At 27.5% G+C, this 23,948-nt stretch overlaps 1 protein-coding gene across 3 annotated transcripts; it reads right to left on the reverse strand.

Moving 5' to 3' along the window:
• Window positions 1-4,117: 4,117 nt before the first annotated feature.
• On the reverse strand, window positions 4,118-21,730 carry LOC129607061 (glutamate receptor ionotropic, kainate 2). Of its 3 annotated transcripts, none has more exons than XR_008696793.1 (13): window positions 21,321-21,730; window positions 13,788-13,949; window positions 13,051-13,302; window positions 12,642-12,808; window positions 12,156-12,434; window positions 10,848-11,000; window positions 10,545-10,748; window positions 9,999-10,202; window positions 8,284-8,844; window positions 6,562-6,763; window positions 6,248-6,436; window positions 4,568-5,567; window positions 4,118-4,498 (listed from the first exon to the last, which is right to left on the reverse strand). XR_008696793.1 is itself a non-coding variant. In XM_055517769.1 (12 exons), the coding sequence occupies exons 1-12, from the start codon at window positions 21,406-21,408 to the stop codon at window positions 4,900-4,902; spliced, it is 3,129 nt and encodes a 1,042-aa protein (XP_055373744.1). In that variant the 5' UTR covers window positions 21,409-21,730; the 3' UTR covers window positions 4,118-4,899. The 3 variants fall into 3 exon arrangements, 1 of the variants encoding a protein (XP_055373744.1); XR_008696792.1 differs by having other exon boundaries at window positions 4,118-4,503; XM_055517769.1 differs by having other exon boundaries at window positions 4,118-5,567.
• Window positions 21,731-23,948: the final 2,218 nt, after the last annotated feature.

A 23,948-nucleotide genomic window follows, 5' to 3' on the forward strand; every position in this document is an offset into this window, starting at 1 on the left:
ATATCTAAATCAACAGAAATTACATATTTTAATAATATTAGTTTTGATATTTAAGTTACACAATTCAGCTTATAAATGTGAATTGCTGAATTTCGATCCATTACAGATTGCATTGAAAATTATTTTGACCAGAAAACAATATAAACGTCGTCGCCCAACATCGCTTATTTTTAGAACTGTACAGTACACATTTTTAACCCAAAAATAATGATTTAAACACTTAAGATAATTTTTAGTAATTTTATATTATTTTATTTTTCTTTTTTAAAAAATTTTATCATTTTTTTCACAAATATTTTTCAATTCTAAAACTCTCTTTCATCTTTTTTGTTCAACTACATTATGTTTTTTTGTTTTCCACTCGTGTATATATATATGTAAATATATACATAGATATATATTTGTTAAATGACAGATCCGTGTTATCCTTACAGCACTAAGTGAAATACCTAAATAACAAAAGGACAATCGTTTATTTTAAAAATAAACCAAAAAAAAAAACAAGAAACAAAGAAAAATTTTCACAATTTTGCACCCATTTGTTGTGTTCTGTATCAACAAAAAAATTTTAATTCAACAATTTTTTTTTTGTTGACTGAAAACAAAAATAACAAATTATTACAAGTAAAACAATAATATAAACATTTACGCATGCATACATATGCACTTAATGTATCTGCATATATAAAATATTGGTGTGCGAAAGTAACTGTACACAAATCAAATTTTTACACAGAATCCCGAAAATACTCGATTTTTTTTTATTATTCTATATAAAATATATAATGCGCATTGAGAAAATTGTAAAAACATATTCTAACGATATTGTTTTTTGCTTCCTAAGGCGAGCATATAAAAAATCTTCAATTTAGGCCATCATACAAAAAAAAATGCAAATACAATAATTGAATACTTATTACACCTGTTTTAAATAACTGAACTACAAACCATACTCCTCTCTCACACGATTTGAGAGAGCAAAAAGACGTAACATTTTATACAAAACCGCCTCCTTGCACTTTTATAAATTTTTCGATTGGTGAAATAAAAACGGCAAACGAAAAAGTAAAACAAAATAAGGAGGAGTTAAAGAACAAAAACTAACACACTCACAAAAAAAAAAATAGTAACAAAAATAAAATATTAAGTCCGCCTACAATCATACAACGAAAGCAACAACGAATCTCCAATACATTTAAGAACTTTATTTTACGATATTAAAAAAATTGAAATTTTTGTAAATATAGGCTTATAATGTCTCATGCCTCAAAAGAAACAGGCCCTGAACAAGTCCTGTCTGAACAATCATTTTAAATTGATATGTTCTCATTTGTTGAAATTACAATTCTATTACATTTTGTTTACTACAAATAATAAAATTTTAGAGACGTGTGAATACTAGAGAGAGAATAAAAATTACAATTTACAGCCCCAATTACAGTTTTTACAGTACAATTATATTCTCCAATTAGAGAGAAGTTTTCATGAAAATACTATTTGTACATGTAATGTATAGGTAACTCTTTATTATGATTCATATATTACTTATATATAAGATTTAGTAACTTAATGTTACAAAAAAAAAAAAAAATCAACACCTTAGCTTTATTAAAATTACTAAATAAAGATCGCTTACTTCTACTTTTATTTGTTATATGGCAGTCGCAAAATGCTTGTTATATGAGGAAGTATAACAAGAAATTTTTAAAATTAAAAGATAAAAAAAAATCTTAAATAAAAACTATAGTTAAGGACGCGGCGCAGGCAAACGCAAATTTTTATTTTGCAGCTTTTATTTTTATTTGTTTCTATTCCATAGATTTATATTCAAGCGCGTACACATGCAACGATGTAATGATCGCATGCAATGAAGCAATCAAACATATTTTTGTTAAATAATTAAATTGCTTAAGTGTGTGCATAATTAATTTGCAATCAAACTGCAATAGCCCAGGCAGCCACGCGTTTTATCTTGTTGCCTGTTCATGGCACTTATTAATTTATGTTGAATATGAAAACTATATGAATTAAATATTTGATAATTTATTAAACATTTCCGAAGTCTAATTTTGCAATCCTCCTAAATATTAAAACAAATTAAAAACCTCGAAAATGTTCCGATTTGTCGGGTTTTTCCTTTAATTTGAAAAGCAGATTTATCAAAATTATAGGTGATAACGTCTATCCCAGGGAGTACAGGTCATTTTATTAAAGTCCAAAAATTTAGTGAAAATTTTGATAAAATGAATCAAAAAAAAAGGATCCCAGCTATTATCCTTTTTGTTATAGTTAAATATATGGATACAAAAAAAACAATTAAAACAGAGACACACACCAAGTATTGAATTGTACGAAAATTTTTTATCAATATCGAAACTTCAATACCAACATATTTTTCGAGTGCCATCTGTTATTCAAAAGGAGACATAAAATTACGATAAAATATTCGATATTATTTTGTGAATTCACAAAATTACGACATATAAATTTGCTACGAGTACATATTTAGAAAATCGTTGTACATTAAAAAAGCAACATAAATTTCGAAAACAAACACTAATTCGAAAATAAGTTTGTGTTTATAATATTGTTTTTTATTTTTAAGAGAGGCCATGTGATGGCAACAAATTTTACATATCGATGGGAACACGATTTTCCATGGTAAGGAAGTGCAAATAAACTATTTTTAGAAACCTGTGCACGCGTGTATCTCAAGTTCGGCTGAACCGATTTTTATGAAATTTTAACTATGAGTATCTTTTGGCTATGTCACGGATTGATCTTCTTCTGGCATGTATCAGATCTTTTTCCCGGGCCAATTTTAGATTTTTAGCCCATATAAAGAGAAATAATCAGTCAATGCCCTTTAAATTTAATATATAAATTTATGGAGTGTTAAAACAATGAACATATAAATTTTTTGGAACGATCAGGGCTCGGAAAACGAACTAGGGGCCGGATTAACATTTTTATGGAGCAAAACAATGGAATTTCTTGAAATTTGATATTTGAGTTCTGGTTCTTACCGAAACTAACTGGTGAGCATCTCAGTGAATTCGGATGGCGCACAGCGAAACTGTACTAAGAGCCATATTCACATTTTTCTATATATGTTTACTTAAAGCTGACAAACGCCCTAAAAATTTAAAAGCAGTATTTAAAAGGCATTTTTATAAAATTCTGTAACACTTTTACTTAGACAATTCACTTTGCGGTCGGTTATGTGCTGATCGCATCAGATTTTTTAATATGCAGTGCTACCGAAAATGAAAATTATCTTCGAAATTATGATTTTTTGGTCATATTTTTTGTACAAAACTTCAAAAGAAGATTTTTAAAATTTTCAAATTTTACATACAAAAATACCTTTAAAATTAAGGTTTTTTAATACCACAGAAGTTTTTAAAAATTGGAATTTTTGCAACTTTTGACCAAAAAGTCCATTAAGTCAATTTAAGAGCGAACACATCTTCATGACCAAAAAGTCCATTAAGTCAATTTAAGAGGGAACACATCTTCATGACAGAAAATTTTTGATATTCTCCGCTGTAATTAATTTAATATTAATCAACTTGGTGCATTCAATTAATGCGTATACAGCTTATGACATCATTAGCTTTTCTTTTTGGTATCTGACGTGGTTCGAATCGAAATCGCGATATTTTAGCAAAATGAAAATTTTATTTTAAAAAAATGAAAATGTTTGGGCTAATCTATTTGGCAGCACTGTTTATTATGTCACTCTATTTATACGTGCCACATTGGTTATTTATTTTGGATCATATTTTATTGCGTACCAAAAAAATATCTCTATGTATTGTTTAACATATATTTAATATTATAGTTCATCCGCCACGCATTTTTCTATTCTATATTTTATACATCTTGAAATAGATAATGATATTGCTTAATATCACTGTTAAGGCTTTTATGAGTAGACAAAACTTTTGTATAGAGAACGATGTTCAACGGCTAAAACAGTAGGAACACAGGGACGTAAAGTCAATCTCGACTGATTTTTTTAACTTATTGAAATTTTAAGAATAGCTCCGTAGATTATAAGTATAGCGTTATTAAATATGATTTGGAAACTTCAGAACAAGAACTTTCTCATAAATATCTACAAAAATTAGTTAAAGTTTATTTTCGGAATCACATGACAATATAATTCGAAAAGTATGAAATTTTCAATTTTCATTTTTAAAAAATGTTAATTTTCTAGATGACGTAACATTAGAGCTTCCTCTAATTTCAACACAGCTATGGTAACCTTATAAATTTAACTTTAATTTGGTATATGAGTTTCCCTCCTATCTGTTCTGGTTGAAGAGTAATTGAGAAAAATAAAAGTTTACAACAATCATTCAAACTGATTTCTTCCTTCAATTATAAAAATGTTCTACTTAACAACCAAGTTTCCCTTACATTTACAATAATTCATGGACCCAAGAATATCATATGGCGTCTTTTATTGTAAGTTAGTTTTGATTTTAGAAATCTTCCCTTCCGAAATATGAAAATAAAAAAGTTTCATAATTAATTTAACAAGAAACTTTTCGCAACTCACTAATAATGCCAAATTTTTCCTTCTGTTTCCCTTTTCACATGAAATGAAATCAACCATTCTTATTGAATAATTATTGTTCAAAAATAAATTAACATTACAGAAAAAAATTACACATTTTAATACACTTTTTCAGCAATTCTGCTTATGAATAATAATTGCTGAACTGTTTAAGGAAAGTATTATTGCATTTATGAAATTTGAATTTAAACCGCCAAATCACGCAAACTTTACTTAAATGAAGTAAAAAAATTTGTGGAAAATTTGAATATTATATTTAAATTTTTGCAAAGAAAATTGTAAGCGTCTATGTTCAGTAACATATGTTCGAGATTTTAAATATTTGAGATTGTTGTAGATTTTATTTTTTTCGCAGTACTAGTTTTCATGATTGTTGGTTTATCAAGAGTTACTGTTGATGTTCTTCTAACATTTCTTTTATTGTTATCATTAATTTGGGTAGATATTGATGATGTTGGTAATGATTGCTTTGTTGTTATAAGACTTGTTGTTTCGATATTGGTTGTTGTTTTCAATTCCTTCTCAATTAAAGATTTTTCTGTTGTTCCTGTACCATTTAATGTTTTTGTTGTCCCCATTAATAAATTTGTATTGTTTGGAAAACATTTTGAACATTGCCTTTTTAATGCAGGACGTTGTTGTGAACCTAAACATTGCAATGCAAAACAAAATTCTTCACTCATTTCAGAATAAATTGATCTTTTTGGTATTTTATATGAACGATTTAATAATGCTGCTGATGTAGCTGAATTTAAATTGTGTTGTTTTATATCATATAATTGTCGTTTTATATTATTTAATTGTTGTTTACTTATATCATTATAAACTGCATCATTTTTTAATAAAACCGCTTCATATCTTCTTTTCATCAATAAATTTGTCGTTTTTACATTCGATCGTTTTTTTGTAACATAACAAAATTCGCATATAGCTATTGATACTGCAATCGCTATACCACATAATAAAACTACAAATACACCACCTAAAATTTATTAAATACATTAATAAACATAATACATATATCTAGCAATACATATATACAGGGTGATTCAGAAAGATATACAACAACATATACCATTGGTTAGAGGGTCGAAAACGGGTAAAACTTTTGTTCCGGACTAGGTGCGAAATCTAAATGGTTTCCGAGATACAGGGATTTTAATGAAATCCAAGTTTTTTTATTTCACCTTCAAACAAACAGTTTCAAAAAGGTCTAGTTCAACCTAGACAAAGCTTCAAAACTGTTGAAGCTGCAACAAAGTCTTCTTCGGTATTTTTTTTTGTCAATCAATAAACCTACATAAGAATACGTCAATGATTAGTGTCAGACTTACCATTTTGAAGTAATAGCTATTTAAAATTTTGAAAATACAAAATTTTGAATTGAAAAGCAAAGAATTTTTCCAAAAACGCTAATTTTCTCAAAAATGTCCGCTATTTTTTATGATAAAATTCAAATCTTAACTTGTAATTTTCGAAAAAAATTTTTACTAGACGTCCGAGTTGATCCCCCTCTTACTCCCTCCTACTCACTCCACCTATAAGATTCTTTTTCTTCAAAAAACTCCAAAAAATCACCCCTCGGAATCTTAGACACTTATACCGGACCACCCTGTACAAAATATATTTCTCTTATATTTATGTAAATGAAAAACAATTTACCTATATTATCAACACCTAAAGCATTTGCCTTAGATTCTTTAGCTTTATCCTGTTTTATACATGTTTCGCCGGCATTTTTCCACCATTTATCATATAACATTTGAATTTCACCTTTCTCTTGTAACTCAAGAATCGCTAAGGAAATTTTATCGCGCCATGGTGATCCCATTGGTGTTGCTATACCATAACCTATAAAAATAAAATTTTAATTTCGATATTGCCGTATTATTGGACCCTTTCATAGGGTCCCGTAAAATTATAATGCCCGTAAAACATTTATTCTCTATTTATATACATGTAAAAAATTTTTTTACCTTTAGTATCCAAAAGTCCACCGATTTGTGTTAAATTACAAGCTCTTTGTACGATATAGTCAAGCATTGTTGACTCCATTAAGAATGCATAATTTCCCTCTAAAACACGTTTGATACCTTCTTCATATGTAGTTGTAAATACTGATGGTTTTTTATTTTCCATAAATCTCCACATTTTTTTATAAGTCTCTATCATTGAGTCCTTATTGAAAATTAAAAATAAATTGAATTTTAAAAATTTTCTGAAAAAAAAAAAATTTTAAGAGTTTAGGGTTAACCCGAAAAACTAATTAACCTGTTCATGTTGTGCTTAAACTATTTTCTATTGAAAACTTTGTGGTTTCTGAAAGCATTAAATTCGAACTTTACAATTTGGTTTTCATTTTCGAAAATGAAAATTTTCCTAGGATATTTTTGCATGATTTAAGAAAAAAATCTGAAGTGATCAACATATAACCGACCGCAATGTGTAATGCCTAGTTTAATCAAAGTGTTACAGAAGATTATGGAAATGCACTTTAAACACTTTTTTAGAATTTTAAGAACATTAGTAAGCTTTTAGTTAACATACCTAGAAAAGTGTAAATTTGGCTCTTAATAGAATTTCGTTTTGTGCCATCCGAATTCTCTGAGAAGGTGACCAGTTAGTTTCGGGAACAACCAGAACTCAAATATCAAATTTCCAAAAAAAAAGAAATTCCATCCATCAGTAGATATGGTAAAAAATGTAAAATCGGCCCATGATCAGTTTCTGAGCCCTGATCTTTTCAAAAAATTTATAGATTCATTATTTTAACACTTCGAATTTAGATATTAAATTTCGCGGAAATTGGTGAATCATTTCTCTTTATATACGCAAAATGTAAAATTAGCCCGATCCAGTTCCAAATGTAGGTCCAGTTCCCGAGGTCTGATATATCGCAAGAGTTGATCAGTTCGTGCCATAGCCAAAAAAACTCACAAATAAAATTTCGTCAAAATTGGTTCAGTCTAACTTGAGATACACGCGTGCAGACACAGACCGACAAACCGACATCTCCTTAAAAGTACTTTATTTAGACTTCCCCACTACAAGGAAGTGCGTTTCCAGCAAAAACTCGACATCCAAAATTTAAGCCCATGACATAACCTCCCTAATTGTATACAATGCGGTCGGTAAAGAAAAGACTAGCACTCGAACGTGCTAATTTCGTGCAACAACGATTTACCATCACAATTGGTTTTCCTTTGCAAATTTTGAAGTTTTTTTCATGCTTTGTATTGAAATCATTAAGAACATGCTTTTTATTAAAATCGAAATTAGAATAATTGAATTATCCCACTATAAAAATTTTCGAATTTATCAGTCTTAAACTAGTACTAATCTTCAACCTGAGACTTCTTCCTGAGCGGACCTGGAATTCAAAATCCTGACTTATAAGTCATTTTTTATAAAAAAATGATTTAAAAACAAATGTGTGAAATGATTTAAAAAAAATGACTAGAAAACAAAAGTTTAAAGTAACATAATATAAACATAACATAAAAGTTTAAATTTTTAACATAATATAGAGTAAATTTACTGAAACTTTTTAGCAGTTAGTTGGTAACAGTTAGTTATGCTTTAGAAATGAATTCAGTGCTTTTAATATTGGTAACACTTTCTCAACATTAATTGCAATATGTTTTCGTTTCAGTGTATGTACATATAGATGTATATTATTTTTTTTTTGCAATATTTACCCGAAAAAATGTCATTGTTGAGCCACTTTCTAATGTACCATATGATATTTCTGTTTGACTGGCTAAATCTTCTGCATTTTCAATTGGTGTTGCCATACGTTCGACAGTTAAAAATGCTGCTAAATTTGCTGTATACGACGATACAATAATTAATGTAAAAAACCACCATATTGCACTTACAATACGTGTTGATGTTGCTTTTGGATTTAAATCAGATCCCTGTTGCATTAATGTACCAACAGAAAACCAAAAACTATTTGCAATTGTAAATTGATTCTCAATAATTTCATTTTCTGTATCACATGGATGTGGATTATTCCATTCGTATGGTGAGAATCTTGCAACAATATACATTGTTAATGATACTAATATATATGCAGCTAAAACATATAACCATATTTCAATAGCTAATGGATTCATAAATGAAAATAAACGTGTTGGTGGTGATGTTGGAACTTTAAACAATATACTTATACCCAAATTCATAAATGGTTTTGTAAAATCTATTACACTTTCTCTTGCATATGTTATTGTCATTGATCCAACAGCTAAATCAGCTTTCTTTAATATATATTTAAAAATTTGTATATTAGAAAAAAAAAACCTGATGTGATCAGCACATAACCGACCGCAATGTATATTATATAGATTAGCAAAAGTTTTCCCGAAGATTATGAAAATGCGTTTTAAGCACTCCTTTAAGAACACTAATAACGTTGTAGTTACCATACCTAGAAAAATGTGAATTTGGGTCTTAGTAGATTTTCATTTTGTGCTTTCCGAATTATAAGAAACATTCGTCAGTAACTTCTGGTAACAACCAGAGCTCAAATATTAAATTTCAGGAAATTCCATCAATTCGTTCTGTAGATATGGTAAAAAATGTAAAATCCGCCCCCCGATCAGTTTCGGAGCCCTGATCTTTCCAAAAAATTTATAAATTTATTGTTTTAACACCTCGAATTAAAATATTAAATTTCAATGAAACCAGTTGATTATTTTCAAAAGTTAGGAAGTTTCGCGTAAGGTCGAATGAAGCTCATATGTGAAATTTCAAGTAAATCTGTGGAATATTTTCTTTAAAATGATCAAAAATGTAAAACAGGCCCGTTAAAAAATTCTCGAGATATATCCCAAAAGTTAATCAATCCGTGCCATAGTCGAAATAAACTTACATATAAAATTTCATCAAAATCGGTTCAGCCGAACATGAGATACACGCGTGCACACACAGACCGACATACCGACAGGTTTCTGAAAATAGTTTATTTACACTACCATGGAGAACCGCGTTCCCACAGAAAACTCGATATGAAAAATTGGTTGGCATCATATAACCTCCCTTATTGTATGCAATGCAGTCGGTTAAAATTATTATTAACAAGAAAAATTAAAGTACATCCTGATATCAGAACTATAGTAGAAAAAATCTTATAAAATTTAATATTCTATTGAATAGTGCTTTTTGTTCCCTGACCTCGTAAATTGAAATAATATGCGCGGCATTATTCAACTTACCATAAAATTCAGATAACGAATTATATAAGAATTCACGAATTGTATTACTAAAATCCTGATATGAGGGTGTTATAAATATTAAAAAATTATGAAAATCGATTTATATCACTACAGTATAACATTTAATAGCTGAATAAATGAAAAATTAAAGGAAAGTTTTATATAAAAATTTTGTTCAACTTATAACATTAAATTACATGCTTCATTAATTGAGCAACCATTCCATTCCATTCTCCTGTTATCGGATGTTTTGCACCATATTTTCGATCTGGTACCAAATCCAATATATAATCGAAACCAACTTCCTGTGCAACACGATGTAATATGTCCACACAAAATCCAAAAAATCGTTCATTTCCAGTAAAATTTTTACCATAATGCATCATAACATATGGTGTCTCCTAAATAAAAAAAAGATCAAAAGTTAAGACTTAACAGCAAATTTCTGAATTTAAACTTAATTGCGTTTTAATTTAAAGGATTATAAAATCCATTCTGTGCATTATGTATTATGTGAATTCATAAATAGGAAAGAAAACGTGTGCTCATTTTTCTGTAAAAACTATCTCAACTCTATTAAATTCTCAACTAATAAAAGGGGTTATAAATAGAAAATGATTTATAAGTTTATAATGCTTTTACTAAAAACGAGCACTTGTTTTCGTCTCTATTTGTGATAATATAAATTTTGCACAAAATGAACTTATACGTCTTTCTTCACCCACGGATAAAAAAAAAATTACCAATATTGTTATTACAACCAATGTTACATTCATTGTGCCAGAATCATAAAATATTGAACGATCTGTAATATTTAAACCTGATTGGGGCGACCATTCACCAACTTTAATGATTGAATGTTGCCTTAATTTAACTAAATCTAATTTAAATTGTATTCTTCTGCCTTCCTTAAATTGTATTGGACCAGTAAGACCTTTCCATTCAACCTATATATATATAATAATTTTTTTTATAATTGAATTTAAATTAATAATTCTTACACACACACAAACACCCACTAATATTTTATTATATGATATACTTACAGCATTTATATAATTGATTAGACTAAGGCCACCATCCCATGGATTTTCATTTTCACAACTTATATTTGGTAATTGTAATGTATGCGATTGTTCTAAAGTTTGTAAACCAATTGCAAATATATAAACTGAATCAAACATTAAAGCTGGTTCAGTCTAAAGCAGTGAATTAAAGAAAAAAACTAATAAAAAGTCAAATTAAATTTAACATTAGCATTATCTATTATAATAATAGCCCAGTGTTGTATATTAGTTTGTTTGTCGGTCGGTGATGACATTTTTGAAAGTCTCTAATATGAAAACGGCTTGACGCAGCAAGCTGAGATCTGCACCTTTAGACGCAGCTCTTTGAGTGATTTTTTGAGTGATTTGTTGAGTGACATTTTTGAGAGATTTTTTGAGTGATTTTTTAGGGCCTTTTTCAATGGAATTTTTTAAGTGACTATTTGTGTCACTTTCTCAAGTGATTTTTTGAGTGATTTTCTTGACGATGCCTTTTTGATAATGTTCTCATGGTAGAAGAAGAGTTTTGTTCAAGGGTTTTTTTAGTAATTTTTTAAGTGATTATTTTAAGTAATTTTTTGGATTGATTTTCCTGATGTTGATTTTTTGGTAGTTGTTCTAATAAAAATTTGATTTTTTTTTACACTATCAAAAAAAAATTAATAAATAAAAATATAAAAAAACATAACAACCAAGTTTTATAATACAACGCAGTGCCAATTTACATTTGTTTTCTTGGGTCGCTGATCACCAATTTTTTTTTGTGGCTTTAAACCGCTTTTGAAAAAAGTAATCAAGCCAACTTCCTTACAAAGATTTGTGTTCTCAAAGTGGAAACACGGTGGTGATTTACTAATCGAAACAAATCCAAGGCTGCAACTTCGAAATCTACCTATATTATAATTAGCAATATCCCCGTATAACAGTGTTACAATGTACTAAAAAATCACTTAAAAAATCACTTAAAAAATACTAAAAAAATGGCTCAAAAAAAATTATTAACAAATAGCACTACATAAGCGTTTCCATCGAACGAAGAAGGGGATTGATGAGCAAAGGGGGGGGGTAAATGACACCTTCACGACGGGGCTTTACTAGTTATAATATAATAGACTGACTAAGACAATAAAATTTTATGAATTTGACTTCAATATTACAGTATTGCAGTAATACTATAAAAAAATTCAGCGATTAAAATCCAGCGAGCTTAATTGTGTATTAATTCTGTATTAATGCATTTTAGAAATTATTGAATATTTATTATGTAGATTTAGTTATAAAAAATGCATTTATTTCTGATTATTTTACCTGTATTGCTCTTGGTTTTTTAATGCCGTTATTATTAAAATTAAAATTCTTCTCAACTGTTATCGAATAATTATTTGAAAGTTGTCTATTTAAATAATTCTTCTGATATAATTGCATATTTTTTAAAATTTCTTTAACACCAACATCACCAATATCAACTAAACGAAATGCTGTTATATTAACAAAATTATATTTAAAATCCTCTAAATCAAACGTTTCTAAATCAAAACTGGTAAATAAATAATGATATTTATATTCATTCATTTGCAATTGAAGAATCTATAAAAAAGGAATAAACAAAGTATAAATTGCAAAACTTAAATATGAAAAAATATAATAAAAACTTCTTATATCGCTGACTTCAAAATTGAAATAACATAGCGTTTCTACATAATTCAGTAATTAAAATATTTAAGCTGAATTGCACAGAATATCAAGTAGAAGCAGCTGAATTTGTATTAAACGCCACTTAAAAGCTTAGCTTACCCCTTTTAATAATAAGGAAATGTTATCGGGTTTTGTATCAATTACTAAATTATGAATTTCTTTATTTTTTAATTCATTTAAAATTTGTATATATGATGTAGCATCAACTTGTCGTATATGAACTTCTAATCCAGGCATTTTTACCAATTCTCTAAGTTGTATTATACCTGTAAATATTTTATAATTACTTAATTATATGAATAAATGTAGTAAAAAAAATCCCTTAATTTAAGACTTCAATTACCATGACATCGGAATTGTAGTAATTGAAACACAATTCAGCAATTGGAATTTATAAGCTGAATTAAATGTTATTACAGCAATTTTACAATTCCGAACTCAGGGATAATTTAAAACAGGTCATATAAATTATGATTATTGCTGAATTGTATAACAATAAAATACTCACCATAATTTTTTTCGCATAAAATCCCTAATTTTGTCCAATTTAAGTATTTTATAACATCTTGAAATGCATAATTAACATATTCTTGTGCTGGATGTAAATTTATTGAAAATTCTTTTATTTCATTATTTTCATTTATACGTGTTTCTAAATGTGGTATATCAGTTGCATCGCATATTGAATGTATATGAGATCCTAATATAGGATCTGTAGGTCCAAATACTGCCTGAACACCCATTTTTATTTGAGAACAAACTATATAAACCAAAATAAAGTAAAATAAATTAAAATAAATTAAAATAAAATATTCAAAACAAATATCATTTCTGACTTCGAAATTTTAATTTTAATATAAAATACACAATTTTAATAAAAGTTATGAATTGTAATTGCTGAATTTTGTAGTTAGATATTATCATTACATTTTTAAGGTTATATATAATGTTAATATATAATTTAAATAATAATATAATTAATATTTTTAATGATATTTTAATCATTTTTTTAATAGTTTAAATTTAAATTAATATTTTAGATTTATATGAAAATAATTTGTTATGGACGGCAAATATGCAATTGTAAAATAATTTATATCGTTTATTTAAAAATTTATATCGTAATTCAAAAAAATTTTTTATTCTCACAACTCAGCATTTATAAATGATGGTTTGAAAAGGGCATTACAAGATGTTACACAAACATATATATAAATATATATACTTACATATACAAATACTAACCTTTTTTTGTTGCGTGAAATGAATCATCTTTTTTAACATATTGAATATTAAAAATTAATTTTGTTTCCGGTAAAATCCCTTTGTTTTCGTTTATACTATGTACAGCATATTTAAATGCAAATTCAGTGGGACCATTTTTTTGATTTTCATCAAAAATAGCACCTTTATAAAATGAAAATTAAAGGAAAAAGGAATGAATCATTTACTTACAAAATACAACAAAAATTTAAATAAAGATGTGTGCAATATACAATTGACTCATGACGTTGAAATATCAATTAAACCGATATTTAGTCATCATAATAGTCTCATATAGTCTCATTCTACTAAACGCTACACACATAAAAATGTCTGAGGTGACAGATTTGTTATTATACTAGACACGCGTCTTACTATTTGTTACAAAAAGCGTCAATAATGTTATTCTACTTGACGCATTTTTGAAAATTGTGACGTTATTTTTTTTTTTTTGTTACATTTAGTCCCGTATATTTTGTTGTTGTCAGAGATATAAAAGTTGCTGAATAATAAACTTTAAAGAAAATGGAGAAGATGTAAGTATTATTCGATATTTAGATATTAATATTGAGTAATTTTATTGATTCCACTGTAAAAGTAGCCAATCGACAGCAATTTCAAATCTTAATCGAGTTAATAAAAATTTTTTTTTTATTTTCTTAATTCTCTTCATCACTTTTACCTCTGCTTTTACCCAAAAACCAAATAATGTTCAAAAACATCATTCTTTCTGTAATTTAAGTATTTGTTATTTATACGTTTTTCGGTCACAAATTTATTTAAAAAGAATTTTATAACTTCTTAACATAAAAAGATTTTTAGGCTCGCTTCTTTTCGCAAAAAAAATGCAAATTGTCACGTATAGTAGAATAAGGCTGAATAAATAATGTATACTAAGCAATAATTGCTATTTGTAAAAAAAACCTTGATCTTTATCGAAATAGGATCTTGCTGACTTCAAAAATTGTATAGAAATAATTCAATTATAACACAAATCAACAGTTATAACTCCTTAGCTAAGTTATGAGTACAAATATCGGATTACATATAACAAAGAATAAGGTGTACAATATTATAGATATTGAGCCTTATCCTAGTTGTCGCGTCACTTAGGTGACATTCATCGTTGTCGCTGTCACATCATTTGAAATGTGGTATTCTGATTGTCGAGTGACGTGAGTGCGAGAAATAATCGAAAATGAAACGTTTCAAGTAAAATTGATAGATTTTAAAAATAAATTTTGGCGAGTGAAGTTCAAACTAAAAAAAATTTCAGTATATATAAATTTTTAAATAATAAAAAATGTCATTTGCATTATAGTTTATGGATTCATCTAATTCCGATAGTGATGAAATTAAAAAAAAACAACAATTAAGGATCAAAAGATTTTAGATTAGCGACAGCTCTAATCCATTGGATTTGCCAAATGTAGTGTAAGCCAATACAATAAATTTTTCAAGTAAGTTAGTCACAAACATTTTATTTTATTCACAGATTTATAAACTATTACAAACTTCCGAAGGAGGTCTTTGTATATTTACTGAATATATTCGAGAGAAAAACGAGTACCCGTAAATTTTTGTCATGAAATTTCCAATTCTTCAAATTTATAAATACTTTCACGTTAAAAACAAAAATTAAATTATATATTTTATGATTTAATTTATGTATAAAATTAATTTTTTTTTATGATTTTGTTAAATTGTTTTGTTTTAACTTGCATTTTTGGTGTATCCTTCTTGCTTGTCACTTGTTAAATACTTTTCCACAAAAAAGGTCGTTTCACTGCGACATATCTCGAATCAGAACGACAACTGAAATATGGCTGAAACACATTTTCCCGCTATTCCCCGACAAGTGTCACTGCGATCGCCGATTAGAATATCAAATTCAAGTCTTAACGACAAATGTCGCTCTACTTCGACAACTAGAATAAGGCTCATTGTATAATATTATAGACAACTCTAAAACAAAAGTTCATTAACTTCTTTATACTAAAATGCAGATCTAATAATAATTTGGTTTATTTTAACAATCAAAACTGCATGGTCTATATATTTGACCACGCTATCCTATTTGAATTTGATATTATGTACAGGCATATATTCAAAGTCTCTACAACAATCTCTAGCAGTTTCTCGTATATTTTCGAAACTCATACATTTTTTTGCTGAGGTATACCCTTATTTTTCGCTAAAATTTGAAAATCATATATTTTGCCACCCGAAAAATAGAATGCCATACATCCAAACAATAGAATTTTAGGAAATCGCAATTCAAGTTTGCATTGGGATATTGTAAAACCGAGGCAAAAAGCTATTAATTATTCTAAATTTATAAATGGTTTTACTAGCTTTTTTCAAAAAAAACAAGCTTATAAACCTTAAATTTTATTTGCCTCGGCTGAAGGATTTAAGAGTTATTTGAGATTGTTTATTTCACTATTGATATTATTATATTCGTTAATAATTTTAATGAAACACAGTTTGATTTTTCAAAAACAAAAAATTCACACAAAAAAAATATATATAATTATTTTAACTCTTTTTACTAAGATTGGCTTATGGCGAATCTTAAAACTAAAGAAAATTTATTTTTAAAAAACTAGTTCCAAATTTTATAATTTTACATATTTCTTATAAGTAGTAATATTTTATAAGAAAAAAAAGAAGAAACAAAAAAGGTTCTAATATCGTCTAGTTGTTTTTAAGTTGTTTCCAAATCTTTCAAGTCTCTTCCAGTCTTTTGCGCTTAAAAACAAAAATTAATTTACAAGAAAAAAAGTTATTAAAAATTTAGTTTTCGTTACTAAAATCTGTAATTAAATATAATTTTACTTTATTTGGTCAAAACCGTGTGAAGTGATCTTAAAGTAAAATAATAAGTAAAAAAATCTGATGTGATCAGCACATAACCAATAATAACACTAATAAGCTTTTAGTTAACATACCTAGAAAAATGTAAATTTGGCTCTTACTAGAGTTTCATTTTGTACCGTCCGAATTATAAGAAAAGCTCGTCAGTACCTTGTGGTAACAACCAGAGCTCAAATATTAAATTTCAAGAACTTCCCTCAATCGGCTCCCAGATCAGTTTCCGACCTCTGATTTTTTGAAAAAACTAAACAACCAATATAGATTCATTGTTTTAACAACTCGAATTTAAATATTAAATTTCAATTGAATCGGTTAATTATTTATATACGCAAAAATGTTTATTTGGCCCGTAGTAAACGTCTAGTTACTGACACCTGATTTCTTCCAAAAGTTAGGAGGTTTCGCGTATGGTCGAATGAATCTTATATATGAAATTTCAATCTGTTGAATATTTTCTTGAAAATTATCAAAAATGTAAAACAGGCCCATCAAGAGGTCCAGTTTCCCAGTTTGCATATTTCATCAAAATCGGTTCAGCCGAACTTGAGATACACGCGTGCACACAAAGACCGACAGACCGAAAGGTTGCTAAAAATAGTTCAGTATTCCCTGCCATAGAGAAATGCGTTCCCCCCGAAAACTCGACATCCAAAATTTGGTGCCATCACATAACTTACTTTATCGTATACACAACGCGATTGGTAAAAAATATAAAAATTAAAATTTTGAGCTTAAACTTGTTATGGGAAAATTAGAATAAAATAAAATTATCTGCCTTTAACTCGTTCCTTTGATTACGTCATCCATCTGTTCTGCAGTTGCATGAAGAAATTTCCATTGAAGTCCATATTAGAATAATCCCACCATTCTGAACTTTAATTATTGATTAAATTGAACTCTGATTAATGAACTCTTTACATCTCTTTACTCTGCCTCCTGAACTATAGGTTGTATTAGTTATTTACATAATATTTGTTATTTACATAATTTATAAAGTTATTTACATAATTTTGTAAGACAATAATATGCAAGTTATAAATAACTACGCAACTTTGTTTGAAAAACTCCTAAGGATTATGTTCTAGGACACAAAAATATTTAAAATTACGGATCTTGACTTTCTCTACAAAAAGAAAAAAATTAAATAATTAAAAAGAAACTTGCGTCATCTTTCTAAAATAAATATTCTGAAGAATAATAATATTAAAATAAAGTTGGGTCAAACCAATGGTTTGTATTGTAGCACTTTTCCCTTCAACAAGTGAAACTACTGCTTTTAATTACAGTTTATGTACACCTACCATACTATTAAAATTATTTTCATTCATATACGAAGCTATTTCTAGGATTGCATATATTTGGGATGAACGATTTATGCAGTCTTTGAAATAAAGAAAAAATAAATTTAAAGGGTTAATAATACAATGCTCGATTTTAAGGTTTAATTGTGTGAGTAAAAAAAAGTAATTATGTTTGGACTATCAATCTCATTGTGTTTGGATGTTCGATATGGCCTCGATTCTGGCGAAAACCTGCCCGTTCTTCTCTAAGATATTTTTCTAACTTTTATACAATTCGGGCATGTATTATTAGGGCAATTATTTTTATTACACTATTTAGCACTGTTATTCCTCTCCGATTTTGGCATTCTGATAAGTCTTCGTTTTTATGTAGTTTGATTATGACCCCCTTTTCCTATTCTTTGAAGATCTCTTCGTTTTGCCATATTTCCTCTATTATTGGCCTCAGTGCATTGGCAGCAACATTGATTTCACCACTGGTATGCCATCAAAACCTTCGCTTTATTAGCTTCTACTTTCTAATTGCATCAACTGTTTCTCTGTTGGTTAGTGTACCCCCTTTGGTAGTCGTGTCTTCTCTGGTATTAGGTTTTTGGTCTTCTAAATCTGTATATTGGGCATGTTTTTTGGTTTCTGCGAAAAGTTCTTTCCATCAATTTAACTAGTCTCGGGTTAATGCGAACAAATTACCATTCTTATTCTTTATTGGTCTCATTTTCCGGTAGATCCTATTTAAGAGAATCTATCTATGAAGATATCTTCATAAATTGTATCGACTCTGTTCAAATATTCAGAAGAAAAATATATTTTAAAAGGCAGTTTTACTTATTTCTCATTTACTTGAAGCGAAAGGAGTAAAAATGAGAGTGCGGGAAAGGGATAGGAAAACAAGTAGAGTGGTTTGTTTTATTATAAGTTAAAATAAGCTTTTTAAAATTTCATAAAAGATTCCTGTAATCGTTTCTATGCTCATGGTTTTTTGGAACATTTTTCCTTTTTTAAGAGTAGTTGTTTTATTCTTTATGAGTACTTTGTTTTTTTTATGTTGCTTTGAGAGCTACTATTGAAATTTAAGAAAATTTTCTATTCAATTTTTTTCTTTGACCTTCAACTTTAAGATATTGGAAATTTGGTTTTCTTAAAATTAGGTAAATGATTTTTAGATATTACTTGAAATGAGGGCATTTTGAAAAGGAAAATATCGAAATTCTTTTTTTATTATTTTTGAATCTTTCTATGAAGCAGTCGAGCGTTATTTTATTCTGCAGCTATTTGAGCTTCTCTTGTAACGTTATTAAAAAACCTTTTCTTGTTAATTCTTGCCATTTTTTTTTATTCTTCTACATATATAGACATGTGGGTCTCTCAAATTCAGATCATGGATTGTTAGTAGCTGTTGTCTTATGTTCTTTCTTTCTTTGTTCTAGTGCAGCTAAATCCCATGTTTCATCAGGGATCCACTGCTTCCTCTTATGTCTAATAGTCCCCAAGACTTTTTCACCTTCTTCTTGACGATATATGTCGTGTGTCTGCTTTTGATTTCGATTCTGACATCTGCTCAGTTTTTGCTGCAGGTTTGATACGAATTCGTGCTGTGTACCTTCTGTTTTTAGCTTGCAAACGTCAAGCCGCTTCAATCAGCTGCCAGTTTGATTTTTATGTCTGCAGTTGGGTGGCATGTCACTCTGAACATCTACCCCCCTCCAAGTTCTTACGTCCATTACTTTTATCCATCTCTAATCAACACATATGCGGTCTATTTAGATTTTGTCCTGCCATCCGGAGATACCTGCCTATAGGATGAACCGCCTATTACTAAACCGTGTTGTTCTGATAAATCTTTTAATCTTTCTTCGTTATTGTTTTGTGTAGTGGCCAAGTCTAATTGATATTGCTCTGCGGAAATTTGAAACTGCCAAGCAATATTAACATAATAATATTTAAAAAATTACAATTTTTCTTATATGTTTTTAATAATATTAATATAAAATTAATAGAGGTATCTATGTATTCGAAAAGTTATTCACATTTACAGCAATTTTGTAAATTTACCATAATAACCTTGCGTTTTGTTTTTATAGGACATTTTATCTGCAAAATGAATTTCCCCTTTATTATGAATTTATTCAAATATTAATGCCAATTCGTAATGTAAGACGTCGTCTTTTATTATATCTGAACTCTCACAGAATAAATTATGGTTTTTCAGAGCTATAATATGGAGAGAATTGATTTTTATTTTTGTATAGTTAGAAGCATAGTTAGAAGTTTTTTGATTAAAAATTTTATTTTTTAATTTGTAATTTTCTTTTTTTTGAATTTGTTATACCTACGCATTTTCAGTATATCATCTCTTTTTAGAACCCTAGTGCTAACACACACCGGATATTTGGGTTTTTCTAATCGATCTTTAAGCTATTTCTTCAAGTCCAATGGGCTTCAAATTTTGCATGGAGTCCAATTACAATGCGATATTTTGTTGGTTTTTCTTTGTGGCTGGCTCGGTTCGATGAACTTCTATACAACTCCTCCCTGGCGAAAACCGATATCTTTGAATCTATTCAAGCCAAATACTTCAAATTTTAGAAAAAATTGTCGAGTCTTGTGCGCACAAACATGCTTCTGTGAAAATGAGCTTATATTGTGAGAACTTTATAAAATAAGCCATTTGTTTCTTTAAACCCTTTTTGGTGAGATTCTTCAAACACAACTTTTCATTAAATTTTTTTAACTTTGCTTTTATTGGACGTATATTCGAAATTTATTTTTTACTTTTTAGTGCTTTGGATACAAGGGTTGTTTTTTAAAAGTTTTCTTTTTATATTATTTTGTTCATTTTATTTTTAGGTTATATGTTAAATTAGAAACTATGTCAAAAAAATATTAAACATAGATTAATAATATATTACTTTGTATATATAAATACCATATACTGACTAAAAAATTATAGTTCTACTATGTATTATATACGGTATTGATACTCGTATACATACTCAATGCAACTTATAATTTTTAATTGTTGAATTGTGTATCAAATTATAAATACAATATAACTGCAATAAGGAAGTCATAGATATTATAATTTTACTATGTATATAGGAGAATTGTTTAATAACATATAGATTTCATATTCGACGTCTGTCGTTCTCCTCTTAATAACATCTTGCCCTCTTTTTCTCTCTCTCTCTCTCTCTATCTCTGTGTTGCTCTATATTCCTCTAATTATTTTTTTCATATTATTATAAATTTTTATTAATCAAAAATAATAAATTAATTATAACATTGCATTTAAAATATTATATATATATATTTGTTTTTTACAATAAAATATTCTTACCAACACGAATAAATTGTGGTAAAGAAACAACCATTATTAATTGATTTATAATTACAGTTATTTTATAAAAGTGAAATATCCATTTCATAATTGTACTATAAAATTTAATTATAAATTTTATTTAAAATTAGTAATTTTAATATTTATATTTTTTTATATTTTCAAATTTTGGTTTTTCAAAACAAAAAAAATGACCGTTACTCCCAAAATAAGAGGGAAAATTATTTAGATTTTGTGTTTTTTATGGGCTAAGAAGCTCAAATAATAATATAAGAAAGTAAATTTTTTTTTGTTTTTTGTGCGATTACAAAAACAGTGAATTATTTATTGTTTTCTTATAATTTTTTGTTTAACAAACGTCTGTATCTAATTTAATTATTGCAACAAAAACACACTATTATTAGCTTAAATTACTACCAAAAATTTTTTTAGATAGAAAGACTGTAATAAAACACTACTTATTTTGTTTGTTTTTGAGAGGATACAAAAAAATTAATACATATTTCGTTTCGTTTTATTTCCCTTTACCTTTTATAATGATTTGACTGCGAGAAGCCATAAAAATTCAAGTAATTTTTTTTTGCTTTTATTTTTTTTTTTAACTTTTATGATGACTTCAAAATTGCAATAATATTGCATTAATACGCATTATTCAGGAATTGCAATATTCAAAATGAATATCATACATGTATTAATATAGTATTGCTGAAATTTTGAAAAGAGACTTTAATAGCCATAATATAGTACAAGTGTATGTTAACTATTTGAACAAATCAAAATTTCTAAAAAGAAAATGGAAATAGAATATAAATTTCTATAATACATTTAACACTTTATATATACCTACCATATAGAAACAAAACGCAATAAAACGGTATTCATACACAATTCCGCTTATAAGTATGAATTTCTGAATTATGTATTAATATCATATTACTGCATATTGCATTTCTAAGCTTAAGACTTAACTCATCTTTAACAGCAATAAAAAACGATTCCAAAAACTGCAAAATTGCTATACTTGTAGTAAAGAAAGCTTTCTGCAATTATTGGCAGTACTCTGACAGAGTCATATGATTTTATTAAATTTAAACCGAAATAGAAAACAAAACCAACAATTTATAAATGAAAAGAAATTAGCTTTTTAAAATATTTGTAATTTTTTGGCATAAAAGCAAAGTAGTGACCAAAAATATTTGCCTCGATTCTAATATTATTTTAAATTTCTATTGCACTAAAAATAAAAGTTAAATAAATAAAAATTTAAAAACGAAAATTCATAAGTTACTCTTATAATTCTTCTCACTATTAAATAGTATACAACGTATTTGCGATAAGTTTTTTAATATCTTATACTTTGCAGTTGTAGTTTAAAAAAAAAAAACTGTCAAAACATTACAACATTTATTTTTGCAAATGATTAACAGTTCTATATATTACAGAAAATAATTGAATTATCAAAAATACCCAAACTATAAGCTGAATAGTGTATAGGGATAGTAAAATCACAATTCACGAAAATACTTATTATATAAATACTTACTTATAACACGCAGTTAAACTTATTTAACGTAATATACGGACTGAGTTCCTGAACTTTGTCAATTCGATATATAAACAAATTCAATACAAGGACTTCAATACAAAGACTTCCATTTAAAAAAAAAAAAAAAAACAGTTTTTAAGTCGTTTTTAAACCGCCTTTAAACTTGAGCTTTTAAGCTTTTTACTAGATTGCCATAAAAAATGCATAGTTTCAAAAAATAATATTGAACGTAATTTTTGACGTTATAACATTGCATGCATTATGACTTATCATTTTTAATTCATTAACATTAAAATGTATTCATTAACAGCATTCTCATTTTTAAATCTGTCGTAAAATACCACTTTGACACCGAATATTGTTCTTCAAGCAATATTGTCAGCTTCTAAGTCCTCGAGATACGACATCTTCTAATACGACTTTTCGAGTTACGACATGATATAAATTTGTATCATTTTTATTCAGCTTACGACATTGTTCCTAATACGACATTGAAAATTTAAAAAAAAAAATTGTTTTTTTGACAGATTTTACTGTTTTTTGAATAAAAATCTATACCGAATCTAGTTATAAGACAAAACTAAAGCACATACTTCAATAATGAATTCTTTTTTGTTAAAAATTCTAGTTAGTAGTTAAGATTATGAATTGAAGTGATAAAATATCAACTTAATCAGATTTTTTTTTATTTATTTTTGTTACAAAATTTGAATTTTTTTGTTATTATATTTTGTTGTTTTTTTCAAACTTTGTTACCTTTTTTAAAAAAAAAAGATCAATTATTTTATAAAACAGTTTGTCTAGTTCACTTTTTGTTTCCATACATTTTTTTCCCTCCTCAAACGACAATTCGAGTTACGACATAAATTTCTAGAACCAAAAATGTCGTATCTCGAGGACTTAGTGCATTTCGCTTTAACCTAAAAGTGCAAATTGAGCCGATATAATTATATACATAAATAACATTTTTAGCACAATGCGTTAAATTATCTATAAATATTTAACAAACAATAAAATTTTAATAAATTTTACATTCAGTGGAGCACCTCTTAAATCGCTGGAAATTTTTCAAGGCGCTCTCT

This window comes from Condylostylus longicornis, unplaced genomic scaffold (genome assembly GCF_029603195.1).
Source record: "Condylostylus longicornis isolate FDR11 unplaced genomic scaffold, ASM2960319v2 ptg000003l, whole genome shotgun sequence".
Taxonomy (NCBI): domain Eukaryota; kingdom Metazoa; phylum Arthropoda; class Insecta; order Diptera; family Dolichopodidae; genus Condylostylus; species Condylostylus longicornis.

Excerpts from the sequence above, each read along its gene's own strand:
- LOC129607061 (XM_055517769.1), bottom strand. The coding sequence starts at position 21,408 with ATGAAATGGATATTTCACTTTTATAAAATAACTGTAATTATAAATCAA. Across the intron at positions 10,749-10,847 it reads TAATCAATTATATAAATGCT|GTTGAATGGAAAGGTCTTAC; the intron begins GTAAGTATATCA and ends ATATATATATAG. Across the intron at positions 5,568-6,247 it reads TTTAGGTGTTGATAATATAG|GTGGTGTATTTGTAGTTTTA; the intron begins GTAAATTGTTTT and ends AATAAATTTTAG.